The 24,703-nt window shown below is 41.6% G+C and overlaps 1 protein-coding gene across 1 annotated transcript in view; it reads left to right on the forward strand.

Moving 5' to 3' along the window:
• ITK (IL2 inducible T cell kinase) overlaps positions 1-24,703 on the forward strand; it is a 72,802-nt gene that overhangs the window by 20,390 nt on the left and 27,709 nt on the right. The window contains exons 2-7 of the mRNA XM_053567239.1: positions 6,922-7,026; positions 8,583-8,664; positions 10,432-10,560; positions 14,487-14,527; positions 18,950-19,101; positions 23,552-23,617. Of these exons, the coding sequence (XP_053423214.1) occupies positions 6,922-7,026; positions 8,583-8,664; positions 10,432-10,560; positions 14,487-14,527; positions 18,950-19,101; positions 23,552-23,617 (575 nt within the window). The remainder of the gene's footprint in view (positions 1-6,921; positions 7,027-8,582; positions 8,665-10,431; positions 10,561-14,486; positions 14,528-18,949; positions 19,102-23,551; positions 23,618-24,703) is intronic.

Below are 24,703 nucleotides of genomic sequence, written 5' to 3' on the forward strand. Positions count from 1 at the left end.
TAGTCAAAATCACCAGTATCACAGGATCACAGTTAAACCTTAATGTTATCCCAGGGGACTGCTCAATTACATTTTTGCTCTCAGGAAAATATGGACGCATAAAGACCAAAAAACAAAAAAATATCTTTTTTTATGGGAAGCATTTGGAGAAGAAAAGGAAAGGAAGTAATATTTGAGTGGACAGCAATTGATCACTTTGATGATTTTAATTTGCTAGTAGGTTACTGTAGTTCTAAATTAGTTCAGTGACTCACTCGGGACTATTATTATCCCACATTAGGGGAAAACAATAAACAAGGGTTTGAGACACTTGCCTCCGGTTGTGCAGCTGGCAAGGAATGAGGTCAGGACTCAAACCAGAGTCTGCCAGCCTGAAAGCTCCAGCCCCCACCCCCAGGGTAGAAGGCTAAAATTCCACTGTTTTAAAGACAGGTGGAGATGTCTTTTTTCCGTTCGCATCAGAGAAAATATCTTCTTGCTGAAGTATCTAAAGAGTTAGTCTAGCAGCAAAGGAGCTAATGTTTTTGGAGCAAAGAATAATGTGCTCCATCTTTGAAATTCAGCATAAGAAACTGCACAGCCAAGTGGGACAAAGCTCTGGTAGGCCATAACTTGAAGAACTAGGTCATCCAGTTGATTTTCTAGTGCTCTGTCTGGGGAATGAAAGTCTTCTGTGGAAAGCTAGGGCAAGTGCAAAGCCGGGAAGCATATAAGATAGGTGCTCAAACTCTGTAGTCATAGACTTGAGCTTGTATGCTGCTCTTCTGCTTATTAAGACAGTTGGCCTCTCTTAATCTCAATCTTCTCACCTACAAAATGAGGGGATAATACTTTGTAAGATTGTGATTCAATGAAGTGGAATGTTGAGTGCCTAAAGTATAGAAAATGCTCAAAATGGTGCCATCTTTTATTTTTCGTCCTGCCTCTTTGAAACTCACAATCCAATTCTATATTGTACAAAATAGTAACATAAGTTGCCCCCTCATCCGTCACACGACGCACATTTGTGAGAAAGCTGGTGCTAACCCATTTGTAGATGACGTGCTTCTAGCTCGGTGTTTTGCACATAGCCGAGCAGCTCCTTTGCTGAGATCTATCAGAAGTCAGCCCTCCACATAAAGGTTTGTTAAAAAAAAAAAAAAAGAATAAGAAGAAAAAGAAAAATATTAACATTTAAAAAAGTGTATAAAAGCTGACGGCACAAGTTTGCCTTTGTGCACATTTGTAGGTGTTAGCATCTTGGATTGCGTTGGACACGTGTCAGATATCCAGGATCAAATGTTAGAATATGAAGCTTTGAACGTGGCCAAAAGAAGAGATAAGGGTGAGTGAGGTCTTGTGACTTCTACCCCAAGTAATACAGACAGAATAATAAGTAAGATTGAGGGAAGATTTTACTTGATCTGTCTTTCTCTGGCTTTTGGCTTTTCTGTGGCTTCCTTGGAAAGCTTTACCCTGGCATTTTTCAGAAATAGCCTACTAGTTTGGGATGATTCTAGACAGTCACCATTTCCCAGACACTGAACTGTGTTGGGCTCGCTGAGTAGCTGCTCCCCAGTGACTGACAGCAGTCCTGCAGTTCACCAGTTCAGAGGTCACGAGATCCAAGGAGAACCAGGCTCAAGGCCTTTGGACAGACAGATGGACAGAATGGATTGTGAGCGGGACCCAAGTCCTCATTTGAGGATGAGGTTAAAGGTGGACCATGAAATCCATTCCAACAGAGGAGCAAGCTTGGGAGCAGCCTCACCTGCCTCACCTATGACTGTTCAGGCACAATTGTCTCTTAAAATACATGTTTGGAATCAGCAATTATTAAGAAAACAAGGAGGCTAATCTGACTTGAGAGGAGAAATCCTCCTTGGAAATCTTGGAGTCTCACTGTCCACTAAGGTAACCACCAGCCACGGTAGCTTTTGAGCACTTGATATGTGGTGAGTTCAAATTGAGATATGCTATGAAATATACAATTTCAAAGACTTAGTATAAAAAAGGAATATATCTCATTCATTTGTTAATATTGGTTAAATGTTAAAAATCATAATATTTTTGATACCAGGTTTAAAAATATTGTTAAAATTAATATTACTTGTTACTTTTTGCTTCTTTGAATGTGTCTACTGGAAAATCTTAAGTTACATGTATGTCTCCCATTACATTTCTTTTTTTATTTCAAATGAATATTGGGGTATACAGATTTTTAGGAATATTTCTATTGGACAGTACTGTTGGAGAACTTCACGGAGAATTTTTATTCCCATCCACAACTCCATTTAATGTTTATCTCTATGCTCTGATCACAGTGATGCTAGGCTGTTAGCAGCATGTTTATCCAGCACTTTTCTACCCCAGGATTTTGCTCTGGTCTTCCAGACCTTCTCTGATCTCTTCTCAAATGTCCTTTCTTCAGAGAGGCCTATCCTGGCTCCAGGCTGATCACACCAATCTGTTCTACAAAGTCAGACAATCAAGTTTGACAACTCATCCTAGAAAAAGTGCTACATACCTCATTGCTGAATGTCGCCTTTGAAGTACTCACCTGGGGAAGCAATGCACCTATGCCAGTGGCGACCATAGTGATATTCAGCAAAGAGGTAGATAGCACTTTTTCTAGGGTAAGTTCTCAAACTTAATTGACCAACCTTGCATGGCGACAGCTCTAATGGCCATTCTAGAAAATAATTCTAAAATTTCTTGGAAAGGTGGGCGTGGTGGACTAGGAGCTGGTGTCAGTGCATAACTTCCCAAGGGGTGTATTTTGAAGGTGAACATATGATATTCAGCAATGAGGTATGTAGCACTTTTTCTAGGGTGAGTTCATAGACTTAATTGTCCAACCTCACATTCTCATTCTAGCACTTGTTTGTCTTGCCTGCCTTCCCAACCATTCTGTGATCTCCATGAGAGAGTCTGCCATGTTCACTACTGCACTTCCCTCACAGCTGGCCCTCAATACATATTTTTTGAATGTCTAAATAAATGCATTAGGTTTAAATCTGGTAAGAATGTTTAAACTATGTTCCAACTTGACACCCTTTGTTTTGAACCAACCGAGCACCCCTGTAGGTCAGCCAGTATAGTAGGCACCATGGCTATAGGACAGATGTCCTGATCTCTGTCCATGGGAGCTCAAGACTAGACAAAAATATCAGCAAACAGAGTTGTCATATTACTTCCATGAGCCTTTTTGTTTCATTTCACTGTGTAAACTGCTAAGGAAGTAACTCAACAGGGGTGGAAACAAGGTAACCTCAAAGCTCAGGCTCCCCGTTTACCAGTACCTACAGATGGTTGTTGAAAAGACAGCTCCTTTGTGCTCTTCTGTTTGTGAAAAACAGGTTAACCATTCAAAGGGCTATGATTATGGGCAGGATGAAGGCATGTATTTCTAGCTGTGGTAGACTCTAAATGAGAAGAGAGTTCAAGTCCAAAAGGCATGTGTTTTCATAGGTTTTTAAGGGAAGACAAACCTCTCGTAACACATCATTAGATTGCGAAAGTAGAGCAGACACTTGTTTTCATTTATATACACCCTATAAGTGTGTAGGGGAGACAAATGCATTCCTTGTGGCTAACCTTGACGACCTTAGGATTATGGGAAAGGGTGGGATAACAAGGCACTATAAATATTTTCTTCACATATCTCTTTTTTAATTTGTTACAATAAACATGGACAGATTTTGTATTTTAAAAAATGAATAATGAATAAAGTAGTTTTTTAAAAGAAAATTTAAAACAAAGTGCCACAAGCTTCCCTGTATTTGAGAGGCTCCACTTTTCACACCTTGATTTTTTTTTTTAATCTCAATATTGTGCCTTAGCTATTAAATCAAAGATCAGCTTCCAGATTAGGGACCCCCAAATTAAAAGTGAACACTGAGGCTCAGCACCTGTAGCTCAGCAGCGAGGATGCCAGCCATATACACCAGAGCTGGCAGGTTCGAATCCAGCCCGGGCCTGCCAAACAGCAATGACAACTACAACCGAAAAAACAAAAATAGCTGGGTGTTGTGGCAGGCGCCTGTAGTCCCAGCTACTTGGGAGGCTGAGGCAAGAGAATTGCTTAAGCCCAAGACTTTGAGATTGCTGTAAGCTGTGATGTCACGGCACTCTACCTAAGGCCACAAAGTGAGACTCTGTCTCAAAAAAAAAAAAAAAATGAACACTGAGTTCACTTCTGGAGAATTTGATGATGTCATAGCTCCCCAAATATCAATCAAGTACACTCATATATATCACAGCTTTCTTGCCGTAGTTTGTACTACCTTAATCTCTTTAACTGGGAAAGTACCCTTTATTGAAGGCCCCAGTAATAAACTAAATAATTGTTTAAATCATCCCATTTAATTCTCCAATCAACCTTTAAAAGGTAGATATTATTATTCTCACTTAGGAGATATAAACATTAAGGTCGTGTGAGGTTTGGTGAATTGCCCAAGGTCAGAGCCTAGTTAAAGGCAGAGACCTAATTTGAACATACTCTTTCCAACTATGTGCTCATTTTCACCAACGTTTACTACCTCTTTTTAAAAAATAAGGTATAATAGGATTTAGTCCATAATCCCAAATTTTAAAATCCAAAAGATCAGAATTCCCAAAAATATAATTCTGGAAGAAATAATTTTTTAATTCTTCAAGTGCAGTGGCTCACACCTGAAATCCTAGCAGTATGAGAGGTTAAGGTAGGAGGATTACTTGAGGTCAGGAATTTGAGACCAGCCTGAGCAAGAATGAGAATCCCATCTCTACAAAAAATAGAAAAATTAGTTGGCCATGGTGACATATGCCTATAGCCCCAGCTTTTTAGGTTGCTGGGTTTGCTCAAGCCCAGGAGTTTGAGGTTACAGTGAGTTTTTTTTTTTGTTTTGTTTTTCTTTTCTTAGACAGAGTCTTACTTTGTTGCCCTTGGTAGATCGCCATGGTATCACAGGTCACAGCAGCCTTAAACTCTTGGGCTAAAGCGATCCTCTTGCTTCAGCCTCCTAAGTAGCTGGGACTACAGGCACCTGCCACAATGCCTGGCTAATTTTATTTTTAGAGATAGCGTCCTGATCTTGTACAGGTTAGTCTCGAACTCCTGAGCTCAAGTAATCTACCTGTGACGGCCTCCCAGAGTGCTAGTGGGAGCCACTGCACCCAGCCATTACAGTGAGTTATGATGATGCCACTGCAATATAGCCCAACCAACAGAGTGAGAAGAGCTTGTCTCAGAAAAAAAAAAAAAGAAAAAACATTTTTCAAAAGACATTTATTTACATTTTTAAAAGGAGACTTATTTGAAAAAAAAAAAAAGGAGACTTATTTGAAAAACATAAAAATACAACAGAATACTTCATAGGCCACTTTACGCAATAAAGTAGGCAATAACATACTTATTCTGGCAACCATCAACACTCAGGTTTACTAATGACAGTTACACAGGTGCAATAGTTATGACAAACAGGAGCATAAAGAAATATAATAGCTTATATAATGGTGGTGATCTGAAATACTGTGACAGACAACCTGAGTTTTGATGAGACTGATCAAAAACAGCAGAAAAAAGTCTGTGCCAGCCCTCAGAGAGCCCCATTTACCTTGTTCTTTCTGGGACCCCAGCCAACTGGACGGTCTCCATCACCTAATCCACTCAGACTCACACACTCATCTCCTCTGGAAACATTCTCACAGACATGCCCAGAATAATGCTTTATTTGGTTTTTAGGTAGTCCTGAACCCAGTCAAACTGACAACTAAAATTAATTCCACAAGTTCACCCCTGTCAACTTGACTACCTACATACATCTCTTTAAATAAGTGTTAACCTGTTTTATTTCATAGCATACTTGAACCTAGAGTTAAACGTCTGCAGCACACTTAAATTATGTTGTTCAAAAAAAAAAAAAGAGTAAATAAAAACACTGTGCTTTGAAGTTCTTTCAAAAATAATTTAATGATTTTTAAAAATTTCACAGCACACCTGAGATCCTCTCACAGCACACCAGCATGCCATGGCACATCAGTGGAAAATCACGGCCTTAAACCATACTTAATTTGCAAATGAAGATAATAACAAAGTGAATAGGTCCACCTAATGTGATGCAATCATTCTTCAGACAGCAGAAAATCAACTGATGGTTATTTTCAAGAATTTATAAGTTAGGAATTTGATCTTTTGAGATTTTGGCATTCAGGATTGTGTCTTTCGGGACTGATTCACACCAACTATGATGACGTGTTTTCAGTTGGTCTCAAAGCTGCATTAAACTCTATTCTCAACAGCAGCCTAATTTTAGAAACCTGTGAAAGGCTTCTCGTCTCCAAAACCACTTTCCTAACTAGCCTCTGTTGGAGCCTGATAGTCTACCAATAGAATCTGTCCCACTCGGTAACGCATCAGATCCCCTGAGATCCATCCTCCAAGCACAAGGACCATTAGAAATGGGTAACGTGTAACATGTTATAAATCACAAACACCATCACATGATGTATCAGGGAAATACATCTAGCAGGATTCCAAGGAAATGGGATGAGGGTCCAGTAATATTTGATGGGAAGGGTGATAGGTCATTCACTGTAATTGAGCAGAGCAGAGAAAATTGGCCCGTGTGTGGTTAACTTTCTATAGATGGCACTGCCCTCCCAGCTATGAGTTCTGTACTTGCTGCTATCTGTACAAGGGCAGCAGCATAGATGACTCTGTGGCTCAATGAGTGGAAATCCCATCAAGAAGATAGTTCAGAGGACATGTTCTCTGGGTGTCTGCCCAGAATGCCTTTCTTGGACTGAGGGCCAGGAGCAAGCTTTGCAAATTTGGTTGGAAAGAGTGGTGTTGGTTGACAAAGCTAGTGGATTGAGTCCAGTAGTAGATTTCTAGAAGCAATTTGAACAAAAATATTATCTTCTTTCTTTGATAAATGGAATGTACTTGTCTTCCCACAGAAAAAGCGCACATTGAAGGGCTCCATTGAACTCTCCCGAATCAAATGTGTCGAGATTGTGAAAAGTGACATTATCATCCCATGCCACTATAAATACCCATTTCAGGTAAGTCCATTAGGCCTAAGGCAGATAGTTCCTTGTTCCTTGGTGCACAGTTAAATCAGTCATTGTGTGAGAGAAGGTGGAAAAACTCTCTGGTCCTGCCCTAGAACTTAGATCAAGCCCTTAAGAAGACTTCTCCGTTGTTTGCGTCATGACATTCATTAATTCTTTCATTTGTTTAACAAAGATTTTTAAAAAATCTTGAGAAGGTGGGTTATTTTTTATTCTCCTTCCCCTCATATCTTCCCTACCTCAAGGAAAGTCCTAATTAGCCTGGTATTGAAGGATGGAAAAAAGGTCTGCAAAGCTTAAGTACATTTGACTCACAATATGAGACAACATATTGTAATCTTTGGTTACAAACTGCTTTGAGGTTCTGAAGCAAAAAGACTCAGATTGTACAATCTGAGCTCTCTCTGGAGTCACTCTGTCCAGTAGTGCAGTCACTAGCTGCACGTGGATGTTTACAGTTTAAAGTAACTTAATTAAAATTAAATGACATTTAAAATTGAGCTCCTCAGTAATACCAGGCACATTTCATGTGTTCAATAGCCACATTGGCTACCAGTCACTGTATTGAACGGCACAGATTATAGAACACCTTCATCACTGCAGAAATTCCTGCCAGACAGAGCTGATGGAAGTTGTCTTTAGAGTCCTTATCTGGTTTCTGACTCTTGGTATTTATGGCTCTGAGGGTGTAGCTGTCTCCTTGCATACCCCAGGGTACCATTCTAGCTAGCTAACCTGCAGGATGAATGTTCCATTTTTAGTGTGTCATAGAAAAGAGCTTTTCTCTTACTGAAAAAGTGACCCCCATGAATTGGAATTTTTAGGACTGAAAATAAATGACATGTATTTCCCAGTGGTTAAAAATCCCAATTACAAATAAGTGCATGAGAAAAGCTGGAGGAATTCAAAGAAGGCCTGTAATTAATGAATAGTATGGTTCCGATGTCAATTTCCTGGTTTTGAAAATGTGCTCTGGTTACGTAAGATGTTATCAGTGGGAAAAGGTGGATGAAAAGTACACAGGAACTCTGTACTATTTTTGGAACTTCTTGTGAGTCTTAAACTCTTCCAAAATAAGACACTTTTAAAAATCCCAATTACACATTTGTCATCTAATGTCTTTCTCTTTCATATTCCAGAAAGACTTTTTAAATCACTGAAAAATTAACATCAGTATGCTTTCTAGTCAAGATGAGAATTTTCTCCCACTATTTTAACATAATGGAATACTAGGGCTGTCTGGAAAGTATCCAGCTACTGTTAATGCTATTTTTCAGAGTGCATGGCTGGATACTTTCTGGATAGCTCTCATATTGCTTATTGGTGGCATGGAATCTAGAAGAGTGACTTAATCTGCTCACCCTATGTTTTCATAGCACTTTAACATCTGGAAAAGGAAGATACCAGTCCCCTAATCACCCAAATGTTTACCTATATGACAACAAATACCTGTGACCTCACCCTTGGCCCAGTAGGCCAGATGAGCCTGCTGACAGTCACCCATCTCCAGGCACACTGCTCACCTAGAACTCTGTTTGTGCCTCCAGGTAGTGCATGACAACCACCTCCTGTACGTGTTTGCTCCAGACCGAGAGAGCCGGCAGCGCTGGGTGCTGGCCCTTAAAGAAGGTAATCAAACTCCTGTGTTGTTGAGTCACTGACACCCTTGATCCTATAATAGGGTTAAGTTCCACAATAAAATAGAGTTTGGCTTGAGAACAGCTGACAGCCAAACACTGTTTCCTTTTTGTGTTGGTGGAAGGTCTCTAGTTGTCTCCCTAGGCCCAGAAGCCAACAACCAGTATAGTTCAGGGATTGCCCAGATCTAGCCTGTGGCCTATTCTTGCAAGGCTCTGAGCTAAATATTTTCATATGGTCCTTTCTATATGGTTATGTAAGTACCTACATAAGACCTTCAACTTTGTCTCATGGTAAGCAAAAATACCTACAATAATTACTGTCTGGTCCTTCAAGAAAAAGTTAGCTGAGTCAGAGTGGGCTGACCTGGGTTCAAATCCCGGCTCTGCCACTTGGGACAGCACCTACTGCTATGTTTCAGTTTCCCCATCTGTTAACAAAGGAGAGGAGGAGGGAATAATAGAACCTGCCTCCAGAGCTGATTCAGTTAAGTCCTGGGGACCAAGCTGGCCACAGTCAGCTGGCCAATAAATGTTAGCAGACTTTAAAGCTTTTCAGAGCACCAATAAGGGTCTTTCTTAAGCTACTTCTTCCTGATGGCACAATCAGAACCAGCATCATGTTTAAGCACATGGGACGGAAAGCCAGGCAGCTAAGGTGGAAATCCCAGCTCTGCCAATTATTAGCATGTGACCTTGGGTAAGTTTCTTGAACTTCATTTGTATCTCCATTTCTTCAGCTGTAAATTTTGACTAAAAACAGTCAAAAGGGTTGTTGTGAGAATTAATGAGTTAGGACATGAAAGACATTTAGAATAATAGCCTTCCTAAAGTAACCTCTTAATATTATCACTATTATGTGTTATCCTAAAGCACTGGAGTGTCAGGAGATCTGGGTTCAAATATTCATCTGTCTCTAAGCAGCGGTGAGGACTAAGGGTAAGCAAACCATTGGAAAACTCTGGAGCAATGACTCCTCTACCTGAAAAATGAGAATAAAAATATAAAGCATATCTTATTCCAAGGCTGTTGTGAGCCTCAGCTAGGATCTGAACAGGCAAGTTCTGGGTCAAATGGAAAATGCTCCCAGGTATCACAGTCATAGGACATAGAACAAACACTAAAGTAAACAGTGATCAAAAAGGCCCCAGCTGTATCCAGTGACATTCTCCCTCTAGGAAGGGATTTTACACATAGGATGTTAAAACTGGAAAGAACTTTAGAAATTATCTAGTTCTGAGTTTGGGGGTTTCTTTTTCAGTAACAGAGCCCCTTTCCCCCCCTGCCAAAATCTTACTTCAAAACCACGGATTTAGAAGGGATAAAAGCAGGGTTACTGTGGTTGAAGATAGATGAGATGGAAGGGCAGGAATCCTGAAATCGGCCCTCTCCCAGCCTTCCCACCCCCCTCTGCACTGTTGCAGAGCCCAGTGAGCTAATCTAACAACCTCATTGCATACATACTGGGGGAAACTGAAGCTCAGATGAGGGTTTGCCCAACCTGAGAACACACAACTAACCCAAGGCAGAGCCACGCAAGAACCCAGACCTGCTGATGCCTAAATCTAACACGCACTCTTTCAATAAACAGCACAAATGAATTTATGTGCTCAGGGAAAGGCCAATTGTCTTCTGACAATTCCAGGTAATACTCACTCAGGCTCATATAGCAGGGTCCAATCTTAGGCACGTATAAAGTTGGTGGCCTTTAATAGACTAACCTGGAAATAACTCTGCTGCTGGTGTCAATCCCTTTCAGAAACAAGGAATAATAACAGTTTGGTGCCCAAGTACCATCCTAATTTCTGGATGGATGGGAGGTGGAGGTGCTGCTCTCAGCTGGAGAAACTTGCAACAGGCTGTGCCCAATATGATCCAACCAAAAATGGTAAGAGACTGGGAATTCCCTTTCTTCTTTGTGAAATGAGTATGAAAGAATAAAAGCTCTTAGCTTCCCCTCAATGTGGGTATCAGGGATGGAACACAAACTTCTCATTTTCAAAGGAGAATCATGTGTCTTTTTCACATGCCTATTGGTGCTTTTCTTCCCCAGGCCATTGTACTGACTGCTGTAGGTGTGGTCTTTGGACCAAGGGCATCAGCATCACCTGTGAATTTTCTGGCCCCACACAAGAACTATTACATCAGAATTTTCATTTTAACAATATCCCCAGGAGATTGGTGTGTACTGCTATCACCTTTACGTTAGGCTCCTGACCTGTAGCTCAATGGGTAGGGCGCCGGCCACATACATGGAGGCTGGTGGGTTCAAACCCAGCCAGGGCCTGCTAAAGAACAATGACAACCACAACTAAAAAATGTCCATGTGTTGTGGTGGGTGCCTGTAGTCCCAGCTACTTGGGTGGCTAAGGCAAGAGAATCGCTTAAGCCCAAGAGTTTGAGGTTGTTGGTGACGCCACACACTCTACCGAGGGTGACATAGTGAGACTCTGTCTCAAAAAAAAAGGAAATTTGAATGGCATTGTCTACTTAATCTTTAATTATAGAGACAGCTCTGAGATACATATGCAAAATTTTTGAAAATTGCAAAATGGAAACATGGATTCAAGGAATTTCAGAATTGGAAGTCCCTAAGACCTCCCCTAGTATCTTAGTGACATTATTGCCATTGGTGGCGAAATGCATTATACATTTCTTCCAATGGCAACACATTATGTATGTGTTTAATTATACAAATTCAACTCCATACTCTTAAGGGAGTGAAGAAGTAAAAGAGAATTTTTTTGTTTTCCTCTGTGGCTTCTCCCCATGCCCCTTCAAACTCACTCGTGACTTGCACAATCTCAGAGAAAAAAAGGCCACAGTGTAAATGCAAAGTGCAAACAAACAAAAAAAAATTGTTTCCTGGCCTTTGACAACAAAGGCTCAGGTCCTGGGGGACTGGACTGCAATTCGATTTTACCTTATGTGATGACTTGGGGACCTTAACCAATGGAGTGCAACTCTGCTGTAATGCACTTTCACATTCATTAAGCTCCTGCTCTTCTCAACCCCCTGGGGCAGGTGGTGTGATATTGAAGCATGGGTGACCTTGAGTGATGGCAGTGTGCTCCAGATCACACAGCTACCCAAGTAGGAACAACTGCCCATGTGAATTGCTTTGCTTCCATTCTTCTCTCCTCCCAAACTCATATCCCACTGCTACCTTTTCTCAGCTATCAGTTTCTTGTTGCACTAACATTTAATACTTCAGATTGATGACCTAAGGCGGATGTAACACATATCTGGGTTTTCCGTGACTTCCTGAGTCACAGCCCCTGTCAGTACCACATTAAAACCACCATTTCTCACCCTGCACCTTGGGAAAGAAAGTTCTTAAGTGTTATCATCCCTTTGACCCAGAATAATACTTACCAAATTTTAGAAGCTGATTCCTCCATTAAATCCTCCAGTATTTAATAAAAAAGAGATGGAAGGTTTTATATGAATGGAATCCCCCCTAATAACAGGATGGCGTGGGCTTACCTCAGTGAGTAAAAGCCCTTTCCAAAGCTAGAGATCTGGTCTTCAAACTCTTGCCAGCACCTTGCTGTGGGCCCTCAGATAAGGCATTTGGCCACCAAGGGCTTTAATGTCCTCATCTTTAAAGAGTAAGGGAGGTCTTAGGGGATGAGGGTGACTAATATCTAAGTGCCCTTCCAATTCTGAAATGCTTTGAGTCTGTGCTTCCATTTTGCAGTTTTTAAGTGTTTTGCTGCTCTTTTTCAGAGGGTACAGCATTTTCCTCCACTGAGTGGTAAACATGGGGCTGATGTGTTAAGAGCATCTGAATGACAAGCCAGCCCTCATGCCGGGTGAGAAAGTTCCTCCTTCCAGGCGAACCCTGGGCCTGACCGCCTCGGGACCTCCTGCGCTTGTGCCGGACAATCGCTCGGCTGATGGTTTTGCTTTTCTTTGCAACCCACTGCCCTCTGTCCCTCTGAGCATCACTCTACCCTCTTCTGAGTTGACTAAATAGCCTTACCCATCACAGTTCACACAACAGAGAGCAGAGGTTTTGAGAAGCATGCTGTGCTATGAAAACAGCACATGGTCATGTGGCCAGGGTGAATGCTTGCAGGATTCCTGGGTTTGGGCACATTGATGTTGCAGGGTCTATGAGCACATGGCTTTGGAGTGAAAAAATGTCTAGGTGAGTCTCAGCCCACCTCTCCCTTGCTGTGTGACTTCATATATGTTTTTAACCCCTCTGAGTTTCACCTGTAAAATGTGGATAATGATAATAAGTAATGACCTCGTGGAGTTGTTGGGCATTTCAATGGGTTAAGGCAAGCCAAAGTGCTGCTCCTGGCACTTCATGAGTTCTTGATAAATGATAGTTATGTCTACCAGTCTTTCTTTGTGGATGGAAGAATCTGAGACTGAGATATAGCAGTACATGTGTATGTCTGGGACACAGCAGAAGTGGTTGAGTGAAAATAGACCCAACCCGCAGCAACACCCATTTCTGCAACCACATACTAATTTCATACAGAGAGAGAAGGAGGAAGGGAAGAACAGGACCAGAGAAAGTAGAAAAGGAGACCCGTCACAGAATATCCAGGGCTGGAAGGGGCCCAAGGTTCATAGAGGTAGATCTGAGAGTGGGAGGCAGTCTCCTGGCTCTAAGTTCAGTGCTAAATGGGAAACATACTACCAATTATGTGGGTTTGTTCTTAATTTCAGATTAACGAAAGGGTACATACTATTAGGTTACATTGTTTGCATTTGTTAGGTAAAGTCCAAGTTGTAATTGCGCCCTTCACTTTGCTATATACCCCTACATTGTGCCCACTGGGTGAGAGTTTACCATTCTCCTTCGTAATAATGTGGGTTTTCCTTCTTCTGTGTTAAATATATTCACAAGTCAATCCCCTAGCAGGCTCTGGTTTGTGGAGTCGGTGTCACTGTGTGACTCTCCTCTCCTGTATCCCTGACCTGGGCTACAAGTCAACCTCATATATATGGAGATGAATAGCCCAGCACCTACCTATCCAGCCCATTTTCTTCTTATGTCTAATTATTAAAGAAGTCTTTGCACTGAGCTGAATCCTGTGCAGTACCTCTCATATCACACATACTCCCAGGCACACACCTTTGCTACACTGACTCCAGGCCTGACCTCTTCAGTGCCACAGAGGAGAAATAGGAAGGGAGATGGAGAAATAGAAGGAAGGAGAAGGGGAAAGGGAGAGAGAGAAGACAGGAAAAAGAGGAAAGAAGGAAGAGAGAGGAGAGCAAAAGAGAGTGAGATATGGTGACATGGAAAGATGAGCTGGAGAGAAAGAGAGAGATGTTGGGGGAGGTAATGAGAGGGGAGCAGAAAGGACACAGAGTCAGATGCCTTAAGGCACCTGAAAGTGGATTCCAGCCTGCTCAGAAGCAGCAGGAGCTCCCACCTCGGCCACCCTCCCCAGGCCCACGACAGCATTAGGAAGTCTGTGAGTCACTGTTGCCTTGAGTCATCGATTCCCACCCCGGGACTTAGCAGGTGGCAGAGACATTCGTGGAAGCCTCAGTGCCTACAGAGAAGGCCACCGCCTAACTCCTCTGGGAATACAGACAAAGAGAACCCAGACTATGGACCTCTAGAAGCGTCTGGTGTCTCCTAGAAAAGGGGCCCAGGACCAGCAGGATAGAAGAGATTAAAGACAGGCGGGTCTGGGCCCGTCTGTGTCTCATCATCTTCCTCTGGCCCCTTTTCTTCTGTTGTTCTCTCTGGGCCCCTTTTCTCTGAAAAGCCCCCTGCTCACCTCCGGTTGTGTTTGTGGAGTTTCATGCTTATTTTTTCTTTCTCTGTTTTTCTTGTTTCAGCTTCAAAGAAGCCTCTTCCTCCCACTCCTGAAGACAACAGGGTGAGTGCCAAGAGCCCCAGCTCTGGGCGCAGGTGGCCATGGCGCTTACGGCGGCCTGATTGACGTGCTCCCACTTGCATGTTCCCATCTTGCTGTGTTTCTCAAACCCCAGATGTGTGCAGCAGCTTCATGATTCAGCCGAAATCAACACATTGGGTTTCTTGGGCCTGAACTGTCTTATGGGTCTGTCCACTTACAGGACCACCCAGCTGCTGCATCCCCACCTCACCTCATTCACTCAGGAAACACCTGAATCAAACCATGTCACTTGACCAAAGTCACTTGACCACTTTGGGGTTAATGAGAGCTCACATTCTATGTAACAATGTGCATTTACCCTATGCCTTCACATTGCAGCACTTTGGAGACATACGTTTGATAACACTTTGCATGTTTCAAAGCACTTTCACATCTCTGTTATCTACTTTATAACTTACTATCCGTTCTTCTAGCCACTTCAGAGGGTTGTAGTTTTATTCTTATTGCAAAGCTTGGGAAATCAGTCCCAGGAGAGGTCTTGAGGCTTTCCCAAGGCATTTCAGCAACTTAGCAGGATACAGAGTTTCTGGTGATTATTAACTCAATTGCACACCTGGGAGCAGGTTAGAAATGCAGGTCACAGGGCACCGCCAGACCTACTGTATCTAAAACTCAGGGGGATGGGCCCAGTAATCTGCATTCTCAGAAGCCACCGGCTGATTCTGAGGTACATTGACATTTGAGAACCACTAGTCTATAATATACTGACTTACGTGTCTTAAATGGTACAGTTCCTGCTCTAGGAAAGCTTACTCTGTTAAGGAAAACAAAAAGAAAACAAAAAAGATAGGAGAAGGATCATGACCTAACCTTTACCCTATAACAGTATTAACACCAATATCTACAGTTGAGTACTTGCCCTTAGTTCTAGAATCTACTGATTCTGCTTCTTCCTGAACAATGAGCTCTGCTTTTTTTCCTTCTGACCAACCAACATGGTAACATTTCAAAACTGGCAGTTTCCCCATAGAGGAAGCTCTAAATCCTGAAAACCCTGGGCTGGCTTTTAAATCTGTCATCAGCCTACTCCCTCACAACAGGAAATCAATAGACTTTGTAGCAGAAAATGAGATCTCGCTCTTTCTGTCTCATAGACTATTTCACCATCTTTCTTCAAGGCGTGGCAGGCAAGATTGAAATCCCACTCTCCTTGCTCACAGTCTCCTCAGCAATCCCTCCTGAGCCTCTCATCTCCCGTCAGTCTGCACTTGTCTTATTTTCAGCCATGAGTGAAGGTGAAAGACAGAAAATACGGTTGCTCTGTCCCTCCTCAGACCCCATCATTTGCCTTTTCAGACTTCTTGGAGAAGCGGGGTTTTTGGAATCATTGTTCTAGTTCCAACCACATGTCTAAACCCATTACAGTGTTTCTTACTCTGAGCCACGGGAAGTCACCTTTTCCTTCCTCTCCTTATTCTGTTACCTTCAGCTTGGTAACATATTGGATTGGCACATAGAGAAACTACATTTTCTAATCTATTCTGAACCAACAGGCCTCACTTTCTGTGTGAGAAAAATTGGGGAGCAGGGCCAGCCCTCCAGAGGGGAAAGGTGGATATTTAGGGTCAAGATGGAGAATATCCATGGTCAAGGTAACCAAGGATCCTGGGCCTCTCTAGCCTGTGGGTGTAAACGAGGTCATGCTTCACACTGCGGTCCAGATTCCAATGCCTCTCTGCCCCCCACATCCACAGGGGCTCAGCCTGAAGGGCTTCCGGAGGGGCCACTTGTCCACACATGTTCTTCCTCTCCAGCTTTCTCTGAAGGCACCCTCCTCCTGCTACCTCTACTTGAGCTTTCTTTGAGGCCCTTCTCCAGCCAGTGGAGCTCTCCCGGCTGGGGCCATGGGTGTTCTGAGTCTTGTGGCCAAGTAGCCGGGCGGTCAGACCCTTATTCACTCCATGCCTCTTCTCTTCACCCAGGTACTCAGGCAGCCCCTCCAGAGCCCACAGACTCTCAGTTTCTCCAAATGCCATCTCTTGATCTTCTCACTTCAATCTAGTGATTCCAAACCCTATCAGATCCAATGCTCCCCCTTTTTTGTTTTTTTTTACAGAGTATCCAAAAAAAATTTTTTTTTAATTGCTGGGGATTCATTGAGGGTACAATATTTTTATAAAGTTCCTTTTGTTATGAAAAGAAATTCATAAATAATACATCTTATGTAAACACATACTTTTAAAAAGAATCAATAAATCCTCCAACTGTAACACTAAAAAAAAGAAAGAAAATAATTTATGAACCATAAAATGTGTTTTTTATATATAAATATTGGGGCACAACTACATTGAAAGACATGATAAAATCATCAATTACCATTAAATTTGGCAGCTGAGGCTGGGCCCAGTGGCTCAGGCCTGTAATCCTAGCACTCTTGGAGGCCAAGGAGAGAAGATTGCCTGAGCTCACAGGTTTGAGAACAGCCTGAGCAAGAGCAAGACCCCATCTCTAAAACATAGCTGGGCATTGTGGTAGGCACATGTAGTCTCAGCTACTCGGGAGGCTGAGACAGAGAATTACTTGAGCCTAAGAGTTTGAGGTTGCTGTGAGCTATGATGCCATAGCACTCAACTGAGGGTGACAAAGTAAGACTCTGTCTCGAAATAAATACATAAATTTGGCAGCTGAAATTTGACTAATACATGTACAGGGATATTGTATTGTGACTTAAATGCAGTATTACTACCCGTGATGTGATTTTCCAAAATGGTGAAGAATGCTTGCTAAAGTTCTAACTAAATAGAGTATAATCTTCCCTTAGTGTACAAAGTACCCTGTTTCCCCGAAAATAAGACAGTGTCTTATTATAAGGTGTGCTCCCAAAGATGCGCTAGGTCTTATTTTCAGGGGACGTCTTATCTTTCCTGTAAGTAGGTCTTATTTTTGGAGGACGTCTTATTTTCGGGGAAACAGGGTATTTGCAATGCTAGGAAACCCAGGACTTTGTAAAGGATAGAGGTAATATCTAGGCTCAGGGTCTTATATATTTGAATTACTGCATGAACAGGTTTCTCACCACATGGATGTCAACCAGGACATTTAAAAGTGGTAGGAAATGTGGCATCCTAATGGAGCATTTTGCATTCTTGGCCCTCACCCATTAAATGTTTATAGCACTTCTCAAACTTTGTGACATTCAGAATACCCCCATAGATATCCCATATGCCCCAACATGTACTATGGACAGGTACCACCACAACTTCAGAGCCCTGAGCTGACCTTTCACTTCATAGGGATTAATCAGTGAGTTGACCTTTACAGAGATGAATGCCATGCCATAGCTCTTCTTCCTCTCCTTCAAGTGCCCTTGAACACAATTCCTCCCTCCAGTAACTCTTAGGGCAAAAGCATCAGGCCTTGACACTTGTCTGTAGTGTGCCATATACCATCCTCTCACAAGATCCACAAATATCTGGACTTTAAATTCCAATCTGGGCACAGCTGGAATGACATACTACTACATCAGTATGATGAGCCTTTTATTTCCTTTTTTTTTTTTTTATAGCTCCAATATTTTTATGCCACCAAATGCTTTAATGTGCTTGGGGCACCTGTGAGTTCCCAACACTAAATCACATTCTAACCAGCAAACTTAATCACTTCTCATATCTACTGTCTCACAGAGGCTTCCAGGGCACAGCAGGTGTGCCCAGCCTGAATTTCTGGTAATGGTTTGCTTTATGGTCTTTTCCTTACATCTTCAATATCTCATCCTCAGAAATGTACTGAGGAGCAGAAACATTAGCAAGAGAGACTATAAGACAAAGAATGGTGCCCAGGTGCTACAGTGGAGAGCAGCGAGACCAATTCAAGTGCTAAATTGGCCATATCCATCTCCCCATTTCCCAATTCCCCTCATTTTCCCTATCCTAAGTGAAAGATTAATGGATTAAATGATCTGTCAGAAGAATCCTAGGTCCAATAGCCCATGGTTCTGCAGATCTGGACAAACCTATAAATCATATCAGCAAAGCTTGGAATGCAGGAATTACCGTTGGCTGTGTCTCCTTCACCAAGAGCGTGGTGATTCTGGCAGAAAGCCTCAGCACATAACATGGCACAGCCATGTCAGCAGCCCTTTGTGAAAAGTATGTGGCTGCTTGGAATTTACAGTGGTCAAAATATACCTTGTAGAGTGAGGAAGGTGATGAATTCCAGGGACTGACATCTTTGTGTCATGTTCAGCACCATAACATTAACTCACAAAGAAAGCCAACCCGAGAAGGCACAGTGTCTCCATAGATACCTCAATGGACTGTAGGAACCAGTGTTGACTGGGCATAGGCCCAGGAGCAAGTTACAGGTCAGGGGTTTGCTGATCTTGCTTTGCATTTAGCTTCGTTTTTAATGTCTTTGCTTGGTTTTATTGCCTTCCTTCCCCAGAGATCACTTCCAGAGCCTGAAGAAACCGTGGTCATTGCCTTGTATGATTACCAAACGAACGACCCTCAGGAACTCGCACTGCGATGCAATGAAGAATACTGCCTCCTGGACAGTTCTGAGATTCACTGGTGGAGAGTTCAAGACAGGAATGGGTAAGGCATCTTTGTGGTTGCTGCCTCCATATTCAAAGTGTGGCCAGAACAAAGAAAATAGCAGACTGATTAATCCTACCTCCCTCAGTGTGACCACTACAGTAGGAGAGCCAAGAGGGAAGGAAGTGTCTATATTAGGAAACATCAGAAAAAAGATAGCAGACCAGGCACCGTGTCTCACGCCTGTAATTCTAGCACTCTGGAAGGCTGAAAATGAAGGATCTTTTGAGCTCAGGAGTTTGAGACCAGCCTGAGCAAATGTGAGACGGTGTCTCTACTAAAAATAGAAAAATAGCCAGGTGTTGTGGTGGGCACCTGTAGTTCCAGCTGAGGCCAGAGGATCACTTAAGTCCAGGAGTTTAAGGTTCAGTGAGCTATGATGCCATGGCACTCTAGCCTGGGGCAATAGAGTAAGACTCTGTCTCAGAAAAAAAAAAAGAGATATATAATGTATTATATATATGTAGATATATAATCACAATCACTAAACTAGCCATCAAAACAATTCATGGAAATAATAAGGTTTCACAAATACCAGTTGCCCAGCAAATTCCTTTATTGGCCACTTAGGTTCTTTCCAATTTCTTTTTTTTTTTTTATTTTTTTTGTAGAGACAGAGTCTCACGTACCACCCTCAGGTAGAGTGCTGTGGCATCACACAGCTCACAGCAACCTCTAACTCTTGGGCTTACGCGATTCTCTTGCCTCAGCCTCCCAAGCAGCTGGGACTACAGGCGCCCGCCACAACGCCCGGCTATTGTTTTGTTGCAGTTTGGCTGGGGCTGGGTTTGAACCCGCCACCCTCGGCATATGGGGCCGGCACCCTACTCACTGAGCCACAGGTGCCACCCGGTTCTTTCCAATTTCTTGTAAATATTTACAACCCTGAAATGAATACCCTTGTGTATTAATATTAAGGGTTTAAATTTTTTCAAAATATAAGGTTATTATTATTTATTATATAAAAAGTAAAAGAAAACACTCCATTATTGCAGCATCTAGCTTGTGTCAATTTTTCTTTTTTTTTTTGTTGAGACAGGGTCCCAACAGGGTCCCTGAGCAGAGTGCAGTGGGCGTGGTAGCTCACCACAACCTCAGACTCGGGCTGCGGGCACCCCGCTGCCTCAGCCTCCGGAAGCCGCTGGGATTACAGGCGCTCGCCACGGCGCCCGGCTGGGTTTTTCCATTTTTTTCACTAGTCGGGGTCTCACTGTCGCTCAGGTGAGTCGCAAACTCCTGAGCTCAAGCGATTCTCCCTCCTCAGCCTCCCACAGTGCTGGGATTACAGGCGTGAGCCACCGTGCCCGGCGTGTCAATTTTTTTTTAACTAACACAGAAAGAATATACGTGGGGAAAAGCCATTCTCCATTTACCCCTCCCCTCAAAAACAAAAATAATTACTATTAATACTCTTTTATGTATCTTAAACAACAAGTTTTATATATATATATATACATACATCTATTATATACATATATATACACACAAATACATCTTTTTTCATTCGTGCTGTGATCCAGTTACTCTTCATCTTTAAAACAACTACTCTAATGTCCCAAGTTTCCCAGGTTTTCTAAAACAACTGCATAGTGTTAGAACATATACATGTGTTATAAATATTTAAATAATTGTTTATGGTAGGATAATTAGTTCCCTGGTTATTTGATTTTTTGTTGTTGTTGTATTTCAAGCTAGGCTTTAGTGAGGATCTTATATTTTTCATATATCTTAGCAATCTTTTGAATACATACATATAAATATCTCACATTTCTAACTGTGAAACTGTTGAGTCAGAGTATGTGATATCTTAATTTTGATAGATAATTTTGCCAAAATTTTTGCCCAATTTACTTCCTCTTTAATAGGGTTATAGAAGTGTCAACACTCAGTGTCATTAAACTTAAGAAGAAAAGCCAATTTGATGGGGAAAGAAAGAAAGGAGGGAGGGAAGGAGAGAGGGAGACAGAGAGAAAGAAAGAAAAGAAAGAAAGGAAAGAAAGCTACGAATTCCTTCAAGGTGAAAGCTTTGCTTTTTACATAGACCAGAATGTACATTCTCAAGGTACTTTAAGGCCTTCTCTTTAAGTAGCCTTGTCAACCCCATTGCAGGTGGAGGCAGAAGTGAGATGTAAAATGTAGCTAGATTCAGGCCTGTGGTTTGAAACACAGTATAGTTTGCTAGCTAAGAACAGACCCAAAGCCCCTTGTCTGGAGCCTCCTTCTCTAGCTGACTTAGGGAGGCAAATGAGGCAGGTCATGTTACCCCTCTTGCCTATTCAGGAGAGGCTCATATCAGAAACAGGTTCAAGACTGCCTGGGTCTGCAAACACCAAAGGGACTTACTCAGCTATTCATCAGTTCAATCAACTGACATTATTTAGTGGATCTAATGAGCCAGGAAATTTCCTCTCCTAGGTCTTGTTTGCCCAAATGACAGTTTACGCTTTGTGCAGTGGCCTGCAGACAGGCTTAACTGTACACTTGAAAAGGCATCAAAGAGGACACCCCCAGCAGCCAGAGTTCTGGGAATTTCCCCTGGTTGCTTTGTGATCATGTTGCATGGTAGAAAGTGCATAAAATGGGGAGGCAGAAATCTTGGACTTTAGTATCAGCCACTCTTGTCATGTGTGACTATGGTCAAGTCACTTACCCTCTGTGAATCCATTTTCTTACCGGTAAAATAGAGATGATTATATCAGCTTTGTCTATCTCACAGTGTTAAGAAAATTAATGAGATGATAAAGTGAGAGAACTGTGTAAATTCTGTGTATCCACATACAAGTGATGAGAATTATCATTTATGTAAGTAACCCAACATGGTTATCATATTAAAACATGGTTATTCTATTCAACAGCAAAAATACTATTAAAATTTGATCTTTTAATATAATTGCAAACATATAGCATGACAAAACCAGAAATAATTAAGGGGATTCCAAATAGAGGGACAGAAGGAATGGCAAATTTCAGAACAAGCCAACTTCTATTGCTTGGCAATGGCTGCCTTGAGCACTGAGTTAAGGATAATTTTGAAGGGCAGTGCCTGTGGCTCAAGGAGTAGGGCACTGGCCCTATATACCGGAGGTGGTGGGTTCAAACCCAGCCCCAGCAAAAAAAAAAAAACACAAAACTGCAAAAAGGGATAATTTTGAGGCTGGATGTTCAATTCCCATGAAACATGAGATAATCCTCCTGTATTTGACATCTCCATTCTTGATTTCTTCATTACTCTGAACAAATCTGTGACATAGATTACACATTCCCCATAAACACAATGACTAGATTGAAAATTGGCCTTATTATAAGAAAAATTAAAACACTTTATATGGCCAGGTGCAGTGGCTCATGCCTGTAATCCTAGTACTTTGGGAGGTCGAGGAGGGTGGATTGCCTGAGCTCAGGAGTTCAAGACCAGCCTGAGCAAAAGTGAAACCCCTGCCTTTAAATATAGCCAGGCGTTATGGCAGGTGCCTATAGTCGTAGCTACTGGGCTGGCTGAGGCAAGAGAAATCACTTAAGCCCAGGAGGCTGAGGTTGCTGTGAGCTATGATGACACCACACTCTACCAGGGGTGACAAAGTTAGACTCTGTCTCAAAAAAAAAAAAGTATATACTTTCTGGAATGGAAACTATCAAGGATCTTTACAGATTGGCAGATTATGGAGGGATTTTATGTATAATCTGCTTTAGGTCCTTTATTTGACAGATAATAGGAAGACAGCATTTTAGAAAGTGGAAAGGACACTGCTTTCACATTGTGGTCTTAAATGAGATAACGAACGTGAAAGTGCTTTGGAGACTGCACAGCTATACACAAATGTAAAGAATTTTGATGTCCTTATTAATTTATGTTTTTATTTATGCACAATTACTAATTCTTGCTCAAAAGTGGCTCTCCACCCCCAAACCCAACCATATCTTATCCTTTTTCTCATGTTTATATTAATATCATACCATTGATATCTGAAGAAGCTCAATTAGGGAGCCTTTAAATTTTTTTTAAGAACCTTACAATACCAACTGATAATATCTTTTAGAACCTGTGGTTGGAAAGTCATCTTTTATATTTTAATTATTTTGGTTTCCTGATTATAAAATGCACTAAAGTGGAAAAAACACTATCACACACAAGAAATGTTTCCTTAAAGAAAATAGAGACTTTATTTTCCGGTAGAGGAAATTTCACAGTGTGGAAACCAGCAAACAGAGCTTTTTAAGCCTTATGGCCCTTTTAATTTATTATATGTAAGTGGTAAAATTTATTGCCTTTAACAGGTGGAAGGTTGTATTATTTTTACTATTCTTATATTCTGAATTTTGAATTGTCTTATCACAAAGGCCAAATAGAGTGAGAGTCCCTCACCTTTCAAAGACTTTGAGTGGATTAAACCTATAAAATTAAGATGTAAAAGTTCTTTATTAATCTAAATACTAATTTTCCTTTTAACAGGCATGAAGGATATGTACCAAGCAGTTATCTGGTGGAAAAATCTCCAAATAACCTGAAAACCTATGAGTAAGATATTTTATTTGTTTTCAGAAAATAAGCAGTGGTTTGTGCCTATAATCCTAGCACTTTGGGAGGCCAAGGTGGGTAGATTACTTGAGCTCAGGAATTCGAGACCAGACTGAGCAAGAATGAGACCCTATCTGTACTAAAAATAGAACAAATTTTAGGCTATAGCCTGGGCACCTATAGCCTGAACTGCTCGGGTGGCTGCAACCAAAGGATCTCTTGAGTCCAAGTGTTTGAGGTTGCTGTGAGCTATGATGACACCACAGCTCTTTACCCAGGGTGACAGAGTGAGATTCTATCTCCAAAAAAAAAAAAAAAAATACCAAGGAATCGTCCCTGGGTTAGAACTAAATTATTCATTGACTGTAAAAATACCTTACATTTGCCTTTCTGATTCACTTTCTTCTCTCATGCTCTAATTCTTAAATAAACAGTAGGGGAGAACCTGTTGGAGGAAAAGGAGGGTACTTCACCTACTTTTTTGCAGTTTTTTTTTGGTTTTGTTTTGGCTGTGGCCGGGTTTGAACCCACTACCTATGGTATATGGGGCCGGCGCCCTACTCCTTGAGCCACTACTTTTTTATCAAAGGGATGATTTTCAGATACTTGAGTAGACTGTAGTAAAAAGACAAGGTTCTACTGGGAATAGCAGGAATACTGTACTTACTTGAGAAGGCAAAAACACTATGAAGACTGGTTCAAATGTAAGTTAACTTAAAACATTAACACAATACTTCTAATACCAAAACAACAAACTATAATAGATACTAAATATCTGCTTAAATTGTGCAAGTGTTTATTTCCACGCTATCATTTGAAAGAGTTCACATGGATATAATTTTAATGGAAGTATTGACTGTTTGATAAAATCCAGTTGTAGCAAACAAAGCACACATCATGTACATTTATTTCCTAGCTCAGGTGTTGAAGGGCCCAGAAGGAACACCACAGCAGTAACAAGGTGCATTTCTATCATCCTAAATAACATTTCCCGCCAAAAAGAATGAAAACTTCTCGGAGAAATAGCTTGGGATTCCAGGGTTGGGGAAGCAAAGGAACAAGATGAATATGGAGTAACTTGTTGCT

Source organism: Nycticebus coucang, chromosome 17 (assembly GCF_027406575.1).
Source record: "Nycticebus coucang isolate mNycCou1 chromosome 17, mNycCou1.pri, whole genome shotgun sequence".
NCBI classification, from domain to species: domain Eukaryota; kingdom Metazoa; phylum Chordata; class Mammalia; order Primates; family Lorisidae; genus Nycticebus; species Nycticebus coucang.